At 47.0% G+C, this 13,329-nt stretch overlaps 1 protein-coding gene across 1 annotated transcript in view; it reads right to left on the bottom strand.

Annotated features, from left to right (window-relative positions):
• NTSR1 (neurotensin receptor 1) overlaps positions 1-11,047 on the bottom strand; it is a 158,309-nt gene extending 147,262 nt beyond the window's left edge. The window contains exon 1 of the mRNA XM_084848414.1: positions 10,352-11,047. Coding sequence (XP_084704540.1) covers positions 10,352-11,047 — 696 coding nt within the window. The remainder of the gene's footprint in view (positions 1-10,351) is intronic.
• Positions 11,048-13,329: the final 2,282 nt, after the last annotated feature.

Raw genomic sequence — 13,329 nt, 5'->3', positions numbered from 1 at the left:
GTAGTTGCACAAGTGTCGCAGGTACCTACTGGATAGTGTCTGTGTCATCACAAATATCTCCCACCCACCTCATTGTGGGCATGTTCCTTGTTTGCTTCCTTTATCATCCTTGTTGTTCCCCCTACTCTGCACAAGCTAAGCCATAACTGACCCTTCTTGGCAATATCCCCACTCCTATCATCATGCTATCTCCCATGGTGCACCTTATGCCTGCAATAGCATAATGCTCTCTGTTCTTCAACTACTGCCCTTGACTCCTGTTACCCAATGGGCATGCTCACAAGTCTCACCTGGTCTATTTCTTGCTAGGCTGTCCCGTTTCAGAACACAGTTGGAAGCCTAAGTAGTCCCCCATGTCCAAGAGGAAAAACGAAAGCAAAATACTTGCCTGCACATACAAAGTTAGGATGTCAGGGATAAGACTTTAGCGTAACTTTCTCCTCCATGAGCTAATTCTTTAATGTGCTGGGTGCAGGGATGGGTGAGAAATTTGCTTTGCCAAGGTTTTAATACAAAGTTAACAAATTTGCCAGTGCATGAGCAGGTAGATGGAGTTGTATCCTGAAATACAAACTTTTCTGAGCATGGCAATGCATCCCTTTGGGGGAAAAAAATGTGTGCAACAAAAATGTGCATGTTAGTGAAAAGTGCACACAAAATGCATATATTTGAGAAAAATGCACACAAAACTGCAGTGCATCAATGAAAAGTAATTGGGGGAAAAGGTGCACATTTGGAAAAATGTGCACAAAATGTGTACATTTGGAAAAATATACACAAAAATATGAATTTCTGCCCGGACCTTTAAAAATAACTCACAAACTTATGCAAAACCAGGATGGAATGAGCTTAATTCTGACCATCTGACCATTTCTGCAAGACCAAGTTTGTCAGATCCATCTATCCTTCGTTGGGAGTTTTTTTAAAAAAAAGAAAAGAAAGAGTTTTCAGACACTTGACTCCCCTGCTTACAGGCTGAAATGGCACAGTCCAGCAGTGCCTAAACTACATAACCACTTCGATTGTGTGCTTTGCTTCTAAGCCCCCTTCTTATAACACCACTTCTGAACCACTCTTCCCTCCCAGTACTGATTCAGCCATTTCCTCCTATTCTTCCTTCTACATCCCTACCTTGTCTGTCTCATTTATGTCTTAGCTTTTATCTTGCAATTATCTTGGCTTCTCTGTAGTTCTTAGTTGCTTTATGATGACCGTATCTTTAATTTGCTGCAGTAGCTACCCTGGGGGGGTGATTCTGTTTTGAATCAGAAGGGTGGTATTTCAATGCTCTTAAGAAGTGGGTAGATAACTAATTTGAAGTGCATTTGCTGTGCCATTTGCCGTAGAATTTACTTGCACAAGAGCCCTTGGTCATACATTTGTTCACAAGACACATCCGGCAGTAAAGAACTCTCTGGAGCACTGAAAGACCATTGCATAGACTTCCTGCTCCACTACTTTAATATGCTTCCAGTGACATTTTACTGCAGGAAACCAGTGAGTGCAGTTCCTGGAATCAATCTGCCACTACTGCTTGCCTTGCTCATGAGGAAATGATATCCTTTGTATTCTTTTTGAGGCTAGGACAGGTGGAGGCTGGTCATTCCTTACAATCATTCCTCTAACCCAAATCCACTTTCTGTATTCCCCTAGATCAGGAATAGGGAACCTTTTTCTGAGGGTCACATTCTGTTTTGGGTAATCTGGCAGGGGCTGAGTGCAAGTGGTGGGCAGGAGCAAAGTCAGTGGTGGTGGTGAGGGGTAAGCCCTTCTTTCTCTGTCTCTCTCTCTCTCTTTCTGCTACCCCCTCTCTTTCTTTCACTCTTTTTTTTTCTCACTCTTTTTCAGCCACTCTCTCCCTTCCCACCCACTGGGCAGCCAGGGGAGGCCCAATTGCTTTTGCCAGAAGCCTGAACTGGTCACCTGCAGAGGGCTTTTGAAATTTGGCTGAGGACCATGTGTGGTCCTAGCCCTGCAAGATGCCCATCCCTTCTCTAGATCCGCCAGTGCCTGCCTAAGCTTCAGAAAACTGCCATGGATTACTTCCAGTAGAAACTTTCCTTGCAAGGGGTGGCTGGCTGCTAGACTTAATCCCCACCTTCTGAAAAAAAAAAAAGAGAGATGTACCACTCTTAGGGAGGGGCTGTAGCTCAGTGGCAGAGAGCACATGTTTTGCATAGAGAATGCCTCAGCATCTCCAGGGAAAAACCTGTGTCTGCAACCCTGCTGGTCACTGTAGACAATACTGAGCTCTTTAGACCAATGATTAGGCCTGGTATAAGTAGCGCTGTGCTGAATTCCCCCCCCCTATTTATTTCCAACCATTCATCAGGTGGAGGGAGCACAAAAAGAAACTGCACTGAAAAATTGTGGGAACTGGTGAGAATTTCGGAGAAATTTCTCTGGGTGCAGGGCTTCAGTGGTTACCTTGCTGGAAGGAGGTGGCGGAGGGGAGGGCATGTGGTCTTTCTTTTATCATTTCCCCCCCTTGTGTCCTCTCATCCTCTCCAGCTGCTTGAGCATCTTGGAAAGCCCCCTGGAGGACTTAGCCAAGACTCCCTCCCTTGGGATTTTCCAGTGCAGCTGCCCGCTGAATGTCTGAAAGGTGAGAGAGGCATTTTGGTTTTGCTTTGTTGTTATTAAAACTCCTTTTAGTAACAATAGCAGCAGCAGCAGCAAGAATAACAACTCCTTTCTCAGCTTTCAGGCACTGAGCAGGCAGCAGCATAGGGAAGCCCTAAGGGAGGGAGTCTTGGCTAAGTCCTCCAGGGGGCTTTCCAAGATGCTCAAGCAGCTGTGGAGGCCATGAGGACAGAATGGGTGGTGGTGGTAAAAGAAAGAGCACATGTGAACCCCTCAGCCATCTCCTTACAGTAAGGTAAGCACTGAAGCACTGTACCCAGAGAAAATTCTCTGAAATTCTCAACACTCAACAAAAGAGGCAGAAAAGCAACCACCAGCTTACAAGGCGGCTTACAACAATAAAATACATAAAAACAGTTAAAATATTAAAAGTGATAAAAACATAAAACCAATAAAACAACAATAAAAGCCAACAATTAAAACCACAATTAAAACCAACAGAAAAACCAACAATGATGTGAAGAGCAGCACCAGTAGCAGTCATATCAATAGAAGGCCAAGGTAAAATAATATGTTTTTAAGGCCTCCTTAAAAGTCTGTAATGACGGAGCATAGCAGACCTCTGTTGGCAGTTTGTTCCAAAGATGTGGGGCCACTGCAGAGAAGGCCCTCCCATGTGTTTTCACTCACCTGACTGCTCTCATGGGTAGGCAAATGAGAAGGGCCTCTCTTTCTGATCTTAAAGTGCGGGCAGGCTGATATGGGTGTAGGCGGTCCTTCAAGTAACTTGGTCCCAAACCATTTAAGGCTTTAAAGGTCAAAACCAGCACTTTGAATTGAGCTTGGAAACGCACCAGTAACCAATGCAGCTGGCGCAGTATAGGCATTATATGATTGAATTGAATTGCCCCCATCAATACTCGGGCAGCTGCATTTTGCAGAAGCTGGAGTTTCTGAACTGTCTTCAAAGGCAGCCCCATGTATAGTGCATTACAGTAGTCCAGCCTGCAGGTGACTAGTGTGTGGATAACTGAGGCAAGGTCTGTCCTCTCCAGATAGGGCCACAGTTGGCCCCTGGAATTCAAAGCCATCACACTGCTTCTACTGCAAGGGTGGCAGATTTATCTTGTGGCAATGGCAGGTGCCTTCGCCCAGCATTACCTCTCTCCCCAGCTTCCACAGGAGAAGGAAGCACTATGAGGTTGATCTCCAGCAAGCTGTCTGACCCTAGCTAGGGATGTGCAAATCAGCAAAACACAAACTCGCGGAGATTCTCCAATTTGCACCTCGAAGCTCGTCGCGTATCAGACTGCAAGCTTTGTGGGTTTTTTCTTTTTGCATGAAGATCCATGCATATTTTTGTGCACATTTTTCCAAACATACAGATCAATTGTGTGCATTTTTGTCTGCATTTTCCACGCACGCTTTCCCCGCATTTTTTGGAATGCATTTTTGGGTGGTGTGACTCGCATTGCAAGTTCAGAAAGGTGTGGTCTTTGCCCACAGACTGCAGTCGGGTCTGCCTTGGGGTCTAGGAAGTGCAAATTGGGTAAATTCTGAACTGGGACAAATTTCTTGTTCATGCCTAATCCGAGCAACAAACAGCAAAATAGGCTTATCCCACTCTTCGGCTAAGAGGTGGATACAGGGAGCATTTGCCACTTCTAGCTGGCAGCTCTGTGTTTGCTCTTTTCTCCATGAGGGCTGGCGCCTTCCTGCCATGAAAGGGTTCAGGCAGCAGAAATGGGATAGGGCGTGTTCCCACAAACTCTCTACCAATGCCATCCCCATCCTTTCAGGGCTGAATGGCTAAGCTCGGCTCCACCAGCACAATACACAGCACCACACTTTTTGCATTCTGCGCCAGTTCCATCAGGATAGTATTCCTGGGCCTCTTTCCATACTAAGAGTCAATCTATATGTTCAGAAACAAACATACGAGGCATACTTTTGCTCGTGTTATAGTATTTCTGCATGCAAGTGAAGGTATTGCATCTGTGAATGCCCTCCCCCTGTCTCATATAATAAAGCAAAGAAACGACCCTGTCTGCTGATGGAAAAGTGAACACATATCAGGAAAAAGAAGCAAGACACTGACATGTTCCTTTTCTCAAGGGAGCATACAAACATTTGCTCTCCATGTGCCTCCTGAAATGAATGCACATGGAGAGTCTCAGATAGGAGGGCTGTACCACATGATATCCCCCCCCCCCAATGTGTAGTTGCTAGACCCAATCGCAGCTGTTTTGGGGAGGCTAGTACAGGCAGTCGTGGATATGACATGGCATCAATTTAGAACCCCTATGGAAGGGATTGGACTGAGTTATCACTAATCTCTCACTGGATAGACAATCTGCGGTCCTTCCTACGGACTGTACCACGTGCTTTTTTTCCTGAAGATGTAGATCAGTCTTCAGAGTTTCACTAACAGAAATTTGAATCCCCACCTTGGCTGTATGCATGCTTTTAAAAGGTGGCAAAATGTTACCATTTTCACACTCTCTAACTGCCCTGATAGTGATTATGTGAAACTGTTAAGTGTGATCGCAAGCATTTGGCTCCAATAGCTGTGCAAAGCAGAGTTCACTCTGCCTTGACTTTGGAGGGGGATATTGCTTGCAAGTTTCTCTGGCATCCTCAACCCACCGCAGTCCCTGAGTATATAGCTGGCATGGGAATGTGTCTTTGTTCTCCCACAGATCTGCAGGTATTTACTACATAGTGGGGTTGTGCTTCAGATCTGGCTGAAACCCAAACCGAATCGGGCTGATTAGGACTGATTCAGGAGATGTCCGAATTGAAGTGCGGATCCTCCAAAATGGACTGAATTAGAATCTGAATGCTCCTGAAGAACAGAATCAAACAGACGGCACATCTCCCCAAATTGATACATTTCTCCCTGTGCTCTCCATGTATGGAAAACCCCATGGTGGGGAGAAGGGGAGGGAAAGGAGGGGGTGTAGTTTTGTGTCTGGCAGCTGTAGCTTTTAGTCAAAGTAAATGGCTTTACATGGGCTCTCCAATCCCACTCCCAGTGCTTTGGGGAAGGGATGGTGAAGTAATATATCACAGGACTGATACAACGCTCAGTTTATTGTTCTAGTACTGCCTCCCAGGAGCAGGAACATTAAAGAGGTTTGGTGGAGGCTGTGCAACCTGGGACTGTGTAGCACTGGGTGCTTGTTTGGAAAATGCTGGATGTTCAAGTCCTTCTTCCTCTGCCACTGCATGCTCCACACCCATCACCCACACCTCTCCTGTAACACTTTCTGTGACTTTGGGGCCAATTGAGCAGAAAACAAACAAACAAAAGTTTTAAACTGCTTTTCATTCATCATAACTGCCCCTGCACCTATCCTTCTGAAATCTGCACGTTTCTTAACTAGGGCCACCTCTATGATGTATGTCATTTTCATAAAAATTGATCACAACAAACATTAGGGGATAATCACATCCTTGGGTGGGGGGCACCCCTGAACTATAAAGGCTGCTGTTGCATAAAGTTCCCCAGACCTATTTATCTGAAACTTGGGAAGCTTGATCCTCTCAGAAGGGACAACTGCCCCTGTACATTTCATCCAATTCTGCTAAGAAATAAAAAGTTACCTGCAGTTCCCTTAAAAATATATATCAAACTATAAAGGCATGTAGCTCTACCCCCCCCCCCCCCCCGCGGCACATATTTGTCTGAGGTTTGGGAAGTATGGTTTGAAATGCTTGAAAATATCCTCCAATTCTGACAAAGAAATAAAATGTTATAGCCATTTGTTGATTTCCAGTGGCAGAAGATTGGGATTTCTAAACTGAGATTCAGATTTGGATCCAAGTCAAAGCAGCAGCTTCCAAATTGGTCTGAGCTGAAGCACGCTGTTTTCCAAATCAAGGTCCATACTGAATCTTGTGGCTGGTGCACACTCTTATGAAATACTATTTAGTTATGCAGTGCTTACTTTTAGAAACAGCAGCTGCTGTTACTGTTTTTTTGTTTTGTTTTGAGGGTTTTTTTTTTTTTTTTTTTTTGCAGTTGGCTAAAAGCTATGCTACCTACCTGACACTGATATTGATTCAAACTTTACTTGCACTTAAATTCATGCCTCGGTAAACCGTAATGACACAAGCAAGCTTCCTCTGGATTCTTCCTCCCATCCAGTGTGACATCCAAATATTTTCCTCCATCTGTAAGCTCCATCCATGAACCCATTCATTTTTGGGGGTGCTCTTGGATCCAGAACTGTCACTTGAGGCACAGGTGAACTCAGTGGCACGGAGCACTTTTTATCAGCTTAGGCTGGTATACCAACTACCCCCTTATCTGGACAGAGATAGCCTAGCTACAGTTATCCATGCTCTGATAACTTCTCGTCTGGATTACTGCAATGCGTTATACGTGGGGCTGCCTTTGAAAACGGTCCGGAAACTTCAGCTGGTCCAAAATAGGGTAGCAAGATTGTTAACAGGGACTGGCCTGCGAGCTCATATTACGCCAGTACTTTTCCAGCTGCACTGGCTGCCAGTCCATTTCCGGGCCCGATTCAAAGTGCTGGTGTTAACATTCAAAGCCCTTAACGGCTTGGGGCCAGGTTACCTGAAGGATCGCCTCCTCCCATATGTGCCTGCCCGGACCTTAAGATCATCATCAGCGGCCCTTCTCCGTGAGCCCCTGCCAAAGGAAGTGAGGCGGGTGGCTACTAGGAGGAGGGCTTTTTCTGTTGTGGCACCCCGACTCTGGAATGAGCTCCCTAGTGAGGTTCGCCTGGCGCCTACATTGTACTCCTTTCGGCGCCAGGTGAAGACCTTTTTATTTTCCCAGGCATTTTAGCTTTCTAAATTTTTATCTTTGCTGTTTTAAATCTATATTTTAAACTCCTGTACTGCTGCTAGGTTTTATTGTGGTTGTATTGTTATATTGTGGTTTTAATGTTCTGTATATTTTAAATTGTTTTATTGTGTGTTGTTTGGTTTTAGTTTTTGTGAACCGCCCAGAGAGCTTCGGCTATTGGGCGGTATAGAAATGAAATAAATAAATAAATAAATAAATAAATTCATCCACAGTTTTTCAGTGGGACTCTATTCTCTTAGATCCAAAAACTCAAGCTCAACTGCTTTGTGAATAGCACTGCATGCTTTCTACCAATCTGCTCCTCTCAGTGCTGCTGAACATTGCATAGACCTGTAGGTGGGGATGTACGAAAATCACTTACCTTTCGGGGATTATGCTGATGGTGTGGGGGGAGGCGTTCCGTCCCTCCCCCCAGAATCCTTGCCGGGGGGGAGGCGCTCTGTTCCTTCCCCCCCGGAATCCTGACCGGCCGGCTGTGCTCTGCAGCGATTCTGCGGAGCCGCTGGCTGGCTCTGCCAGCAGCCGGACATCCGGCCGCTGGCTAGCAGGGACGCAAATGGCGGCGGCCGTAGCTGCCGCCATTTGCGTCCCTGCAGTCAGCCGTGAGAGGCTACATAAATGTTTACGTAGCCTATCACGGCTGATTAAAAAACAAAAACAAAAAACGCGCATACGCAAATTTGCATTCCTTATTTTGGCACGTCTTAGGCTATGTAAACATTTACGTAGACTAAGACGTGCCAAAATAAGGAACGCAAATGGCAGCGCTCATGGGCGCCGCCATTTGCATACGCGCTTTTTTTGTTTTTTGTTTTAATCAGCTGTGATAGGCTACGTAAACATTTACGTAGCCTATCACGGTGTTTTTTTAAAATTTAGCCGTGATAGGCTATGTAAATCTTTATGTAGCCTATCAGGGTTTTTTTCCCCCCTTTTTTTTTAAACCTGGAAATGGCGGCGGTGGCAGCCGCTGCCGCCGAACCGCCGCCAGAGCTGCCGCCGGAGCCGCCGCCGGAGCTGCCGCTGGAGCCGCCGCCGGAGCCGCCGCCGCCACCAGGAAGATCTGCCCCAGGTAAGTCCCGTCCTGGGGGGGGGGTGGCGGGGGGGGTGGGCCATTCTGCCACCGATTTTGGGGGGCCGAATGTGCTGGCATTCGGCCTCCCCGAGATCCGTGGTGGAACTTTCATACATCCCTACCTGTAGGGTGTGTTTGCTGTGAAAACCAGTTGTGCTTCAGAGTATATGCACACCTTTGTATAGACTGATTCACAAACCACAGACCTTCTCGAAGTGAGACTGCATGTCCCAATCAATTGCTAACAGTGCAATCCAAGACACGTTTACTCAAAAGTAAGTCCCATTGTGTTCGAGGCTTACTCCTAGGTAAGAAGGTTTAGGACTGAAGCTGAAGTCATTGATGTTAAGGCACTGACATCCATGAAGCTGAGATGGTATTCTGTGCCTAGTATTCACTTCCAAGTAAGCATGTCTACAATTGGGCTGTAAGACTGTGACCGTATGCACAGTTACCTAGGAATAAATGTTACTGAGCTCACTGGAACTTCTGAGTAAACACACGTAGCATTTGGGGTGAATATTGCAATCCTATGCACAAGTTCAGTGGGGCTTATTCTGAAGTAAAGGTGCTGAAGAATCAGCAAAATGAATAAGTGAAACGGAGGTCGGGGGGGGGGGCATTTCATGAAACCATTTCTCCTCATATTACTGGTCAGTTTCATGATTGTTTGATTGAATCACTGTTTTTTGCCAGCTCTGGCCAAAGAGATAACATGCCAGGGAAAAGAATAGCAAAAGGCTTAGGCTTTGTGCCACAAGCAAGTGTAAATCTCCCCTCTTTTCCCCCTTTCTCAAAGGAACTCAATTTATATGTATATATGCCACGTCAAAAGGTTTGGCATTTTTTGCATAGCTGGACTGGTCAGCATGAACTGGACCGTATAAGCAGGACAATTCTGTATAAGACTGTTCTGCCCAACCTCATAAAAACTGCACAATGTGGAACTGGGTGCAGCATTCAGTTTCATTTTTGTTTTAAAGCAAGTTTCTAGCCCCTATTGCTAGGAAGGAATTCTTTCAATGCATGGTGAAAAATCCAAGAATCCTGTTGAGCTCCTGAATAAGATTTCCAGTTATCAAAGGAGAGGATGTCAAAGCCCTGCATAGTTCCTCGCCTCTTTAGGAGTAGGGATAAATTATACCATGTAGTACAAATTGACAGATTAAATTATGTAAAATAAGATAACTAATGTAAATTGGTCTGATTTGTGTAATTTATACAGTTTGCTGAGTTCAGGTTTGCATGGTGCAGGACTTTGCAGAAAACACTCAGCCCTGCCTATGATCTGACCCTTAGGACCATTTCACAGATTACATAGCAATGAATCTAGGTTTGCAACCGAGTATGCACTGAACAGGGGCTAAAGCCAAATTCGGTACTCTCCCGCAGTTGTTCCTGTATGACCCACATGCCTGCAAACATGTCTTTGTTTCATGTACATGTCACATTTCTTAAGTGTATACTTAATACAAAATATCTTCGATGTTCCCCTAAAGTAGGATATCATGTGTGAAACAGCCTTTATACAAATGCAAGCTGTTCTTTTTGCAAAGTTCAGCATGCTTGCTTTGGTCTTCTGGGAGCAGCGGCACGCAACGGCTCCAAACTGTAGAGCAACACGAGGAACTGAGCGTGCTCTAGAGAGCTGCTGTCATCTTCTGTGTGACAGAGGAAAGCGTATGGCTTTATAGGAAAATGAGCGTCTGCTTGCTATTTTTTCTCTTCTCTCTTTTTTTTTAAGTCACTAACTAATCTCTGATCTCTAAGTATTAAACATAGCTAGAGCTTGGTGCAGTTTAGATAAGCTGCCAGCAGCAGCAACACAAAACAAAACAGGCACAGAGACTGACCTGGATGACAATCTTAAGCGTGGAAGCTGCCACTATCTGGGTACAGATCAGTGTGTTCGGGTCTTCCGGGGACTTGTATACCTCTCCCATCGTCATGATCATCGGAATGGCCAGCAGGAAGGAAGCAACCCAGATGCAGCTGATGAATTTTTTGGTCCTGCTTCTGGACATGATGCTCTTGGCTTTGAAAGGGTGGCAGATGGCCATGTACCTCTCGACGCTGAGGCTGGCAATGTTGAGGGCTGTGGCATAGGTGCAGGCGTCCCTCAGGAAGTAGTAGCCCTTGCAGATGTCATTCCCGAAAGCCCAGGGGTGATGCACCCAGATGAAGTTGTACAGTTCAATGGGCATGCAGAGGAGGAAAATGAGCAGGTCAGAGAACGCCAAGCTGGCCAGGTGATAATGCACGGTGCTTTGCAGGTTCTGCAGGGACTTCTTCTGCACCAGGGTATAGGCAGTGATGGAGTTGCCAATGGTTCCCACCAAGAAGAGCACCAAGTAGATGACAGTGACCATGACTTTGGAGTAGATGTCCGTATTGACATCAAGATCCTCCTCGTTGGGCACCTTGGACCCCGATTCGGAACTGTTGGAGATGTTCCCAACGGTAGGAAGCGCATCGTTGGTGGGCTGCAAGTGAAACGGACCCAAGAGGAATCCCAGCTGGTGCAGCGAAGAAGTTGTGTTCAGGTGCATCGTTTCCCTCGCAGGAAAGAAGGCTCCCTCGAGGGCTGCTGAGGATGGTTGCGTCAGGATGCTCCAGCCCCGAGTGGTACCCGGCTTTGAGGAAGGCTGCCTGGTGGAAGCAGCAGAGGCTGTGATGCGCACGTTGCTGCCACTAAAAAGCCAAAGTGGAAACTTGTCTTGTTTTAATGTGAATGTGATGGAGAGGAGGAGCTTGAGGACAAGCCTCGCTCTGTGTGTGTAAGTGAGGGGAAGGGAAGAGCAGTTTTAAGCAGGCTGGCACGGAGACAGCTCCAGAAAAAGCGGGCAGCAGTTTTCAGTTGTGAGTGCAGCTTGAGGCAGCAAGCCCCTCACCCCTGTGCCTTTCCCTGTGACACTCCCCCCTCCATCCCTTGCTCTTTGTGTGTGCCTCATTCTTTAGGCTCCTGCATTCTCCAGATGTGAATAGCACTAATGTGGTTTAGCAGGACAATAATCTCTCTCTCTCTCTCTCTCTCTCTCTCTCTCTCTTATTCCCCAGGATGAGCCAGAGAGAATCAGCTGTTCTCCCTATCATCTTTACCCCTCCCTCTATCCATCTTCAAGTTCCAAATATCTGGATTTTTATATAAGACAAATTCTACTTTAAATCCCCCCCACACACACACATATACACACATGCCGGTGTTTGCACAGTGTTTAGATAAATGGATGCAGTGAAGAGCTGAATATATTTATGCAGGTTATCTTGAGATCTGGGTGTCTCTGGGGCTCGGAAGGATCACCTGAGGAACTGAGGAGTGGAAACAGGGCAAGGTGAGATTGTACCCCAATACACGTTCTGTATATTTTTTCCCACACTCACTGATGGATCACTGTGTTGGGGGCATGAAAGAAATCTCCCCAGGAGCTAATGGAGTTTAGTGACAAAGAGACTGACTTCTGAACCAATGGGCCCTGAGTTCAAATCTTGCACTTGCCATGAAGTCACTAGCTAGCCTTAAGCAAGTCTCTATTCTCTCATCCTTGCACACACACACACACGCACGCGCACACACACTCCTCTTTTACATCGTTGTTGTCAGGGCCACTGTGATAAGACCTGGGAAGTGCTCTGAGCACTTAAAGTCCCAGATGAACACCACGCATTGCTGTTCTTGGGGTGAATCAACTTAGTGGCTGCAGAAGCTCCCTGGTTTTTGTGCACCTTGGCTCACTTTCTTGAGACTAATGATGGCTTAGGCCTCCTTCCCCTCCCCCCCCCCCGCCCCTTGCCTCAGTGGTTTGACTTCTATTCGGGCTCTGTAGAGTGAGTGACTTTTACACAGGCCTGGAAAATAGCCCAGTGTATTCTGAGCCCATGCACAAACCCCAATCCAAGCTCCTGGTCACTTTGCTGGGAGTGCAACGGGGGCTGAGCTGCCTTCTGCGATCTGCTGTGGGCCGCCAAACGCTGCCCCACAACCACAGATGGCAGTGGGGGAAGCAGCGTTGTGAGGAGGGGGCCGCTTTCTTAGCTTCCCCCTCCCTTCTCCTTTCCCTCTCTGTCTTGTGCCAAGGTGTTTCCTGCACCAGGAAGGGGAGAAGAAAGGAGGAAAGAGAGAGACGCTGCCCTCCTCTCCACTGCTGCCAGAGCAGCAACAGAAGCCGCCAGAGCAGGGCAGCCATGTGTCCCAAGCCACAGAAGGCAGTCCTCTCTTTGAAGATGTTCTCTGTCTGAAGGGCTGTTCAGTCCAAGTCTGGTTTAATGATGAAGAACCCTAAGGAAAGAGAGCAGGGGCCTGGATGGTCCCCATCAACCGGCGGAGGCTGGCGGCTCCGATTTCGGTGGGGCTGTGAATCCATCCTGGGTTTCAGCCAGAACCAGCCAGAACTCTAAAGGAGCTACCCAAGGTGCTGAACCTATGTTGGGGCTAGGGTTCAGCACATTGCATAGCTTTTTTCGAGTTCTGGCTGGCTCTGGCTGAAACCCAGAATGGATTCACAGCCCCACCGAAATGGCAGCCGCTGAGAGCAAAGGGCTGGATGCCCAATCTTGTCTGATCTTGTAAGCTAAGCAGGTCAGCCCTGTTTAGCACTTGGATGGGAGACCACCTGGGAAACAGGCTTCCTGCACTGAGCAGGGGGCTGGACTCGATGGTCTTGTGGGCCCCTTCCAACCCTATGATCCTATGATCCTCCACTGCCCTCAACCATTAGCACCTGGACAACAAGCCAGCCTGCTGAAAGCTCAGCTCCATCAGGCTCCCCCCTTAACCGTTACCACCAGCAGCCATTTCAGCAGGCTGCAGCCAAAGGAGAACAGTTGGGAAGGA

The sequence above is a fragment of the Heloderma suspectum genome, chromosome 4 (genome assembly GCF_057233095.1).
Source record: "Heloderma suspectum isolate Gila_16-S chromosome 4, 16-S_ref, whole genome shotgun sequence".
Classification (NCBI taxonomy): Eukaryota; Metazoa; Chordata; class Lepidosauria; order Squamata; family Helodermatidae; genus Heloderma; species Heloderma suspectum.
The sequence above is the reverse complement of the archived record's forward strand: the minus strand, read 5'-3'. Positions and strand labels throughout refer to the sequence as shown.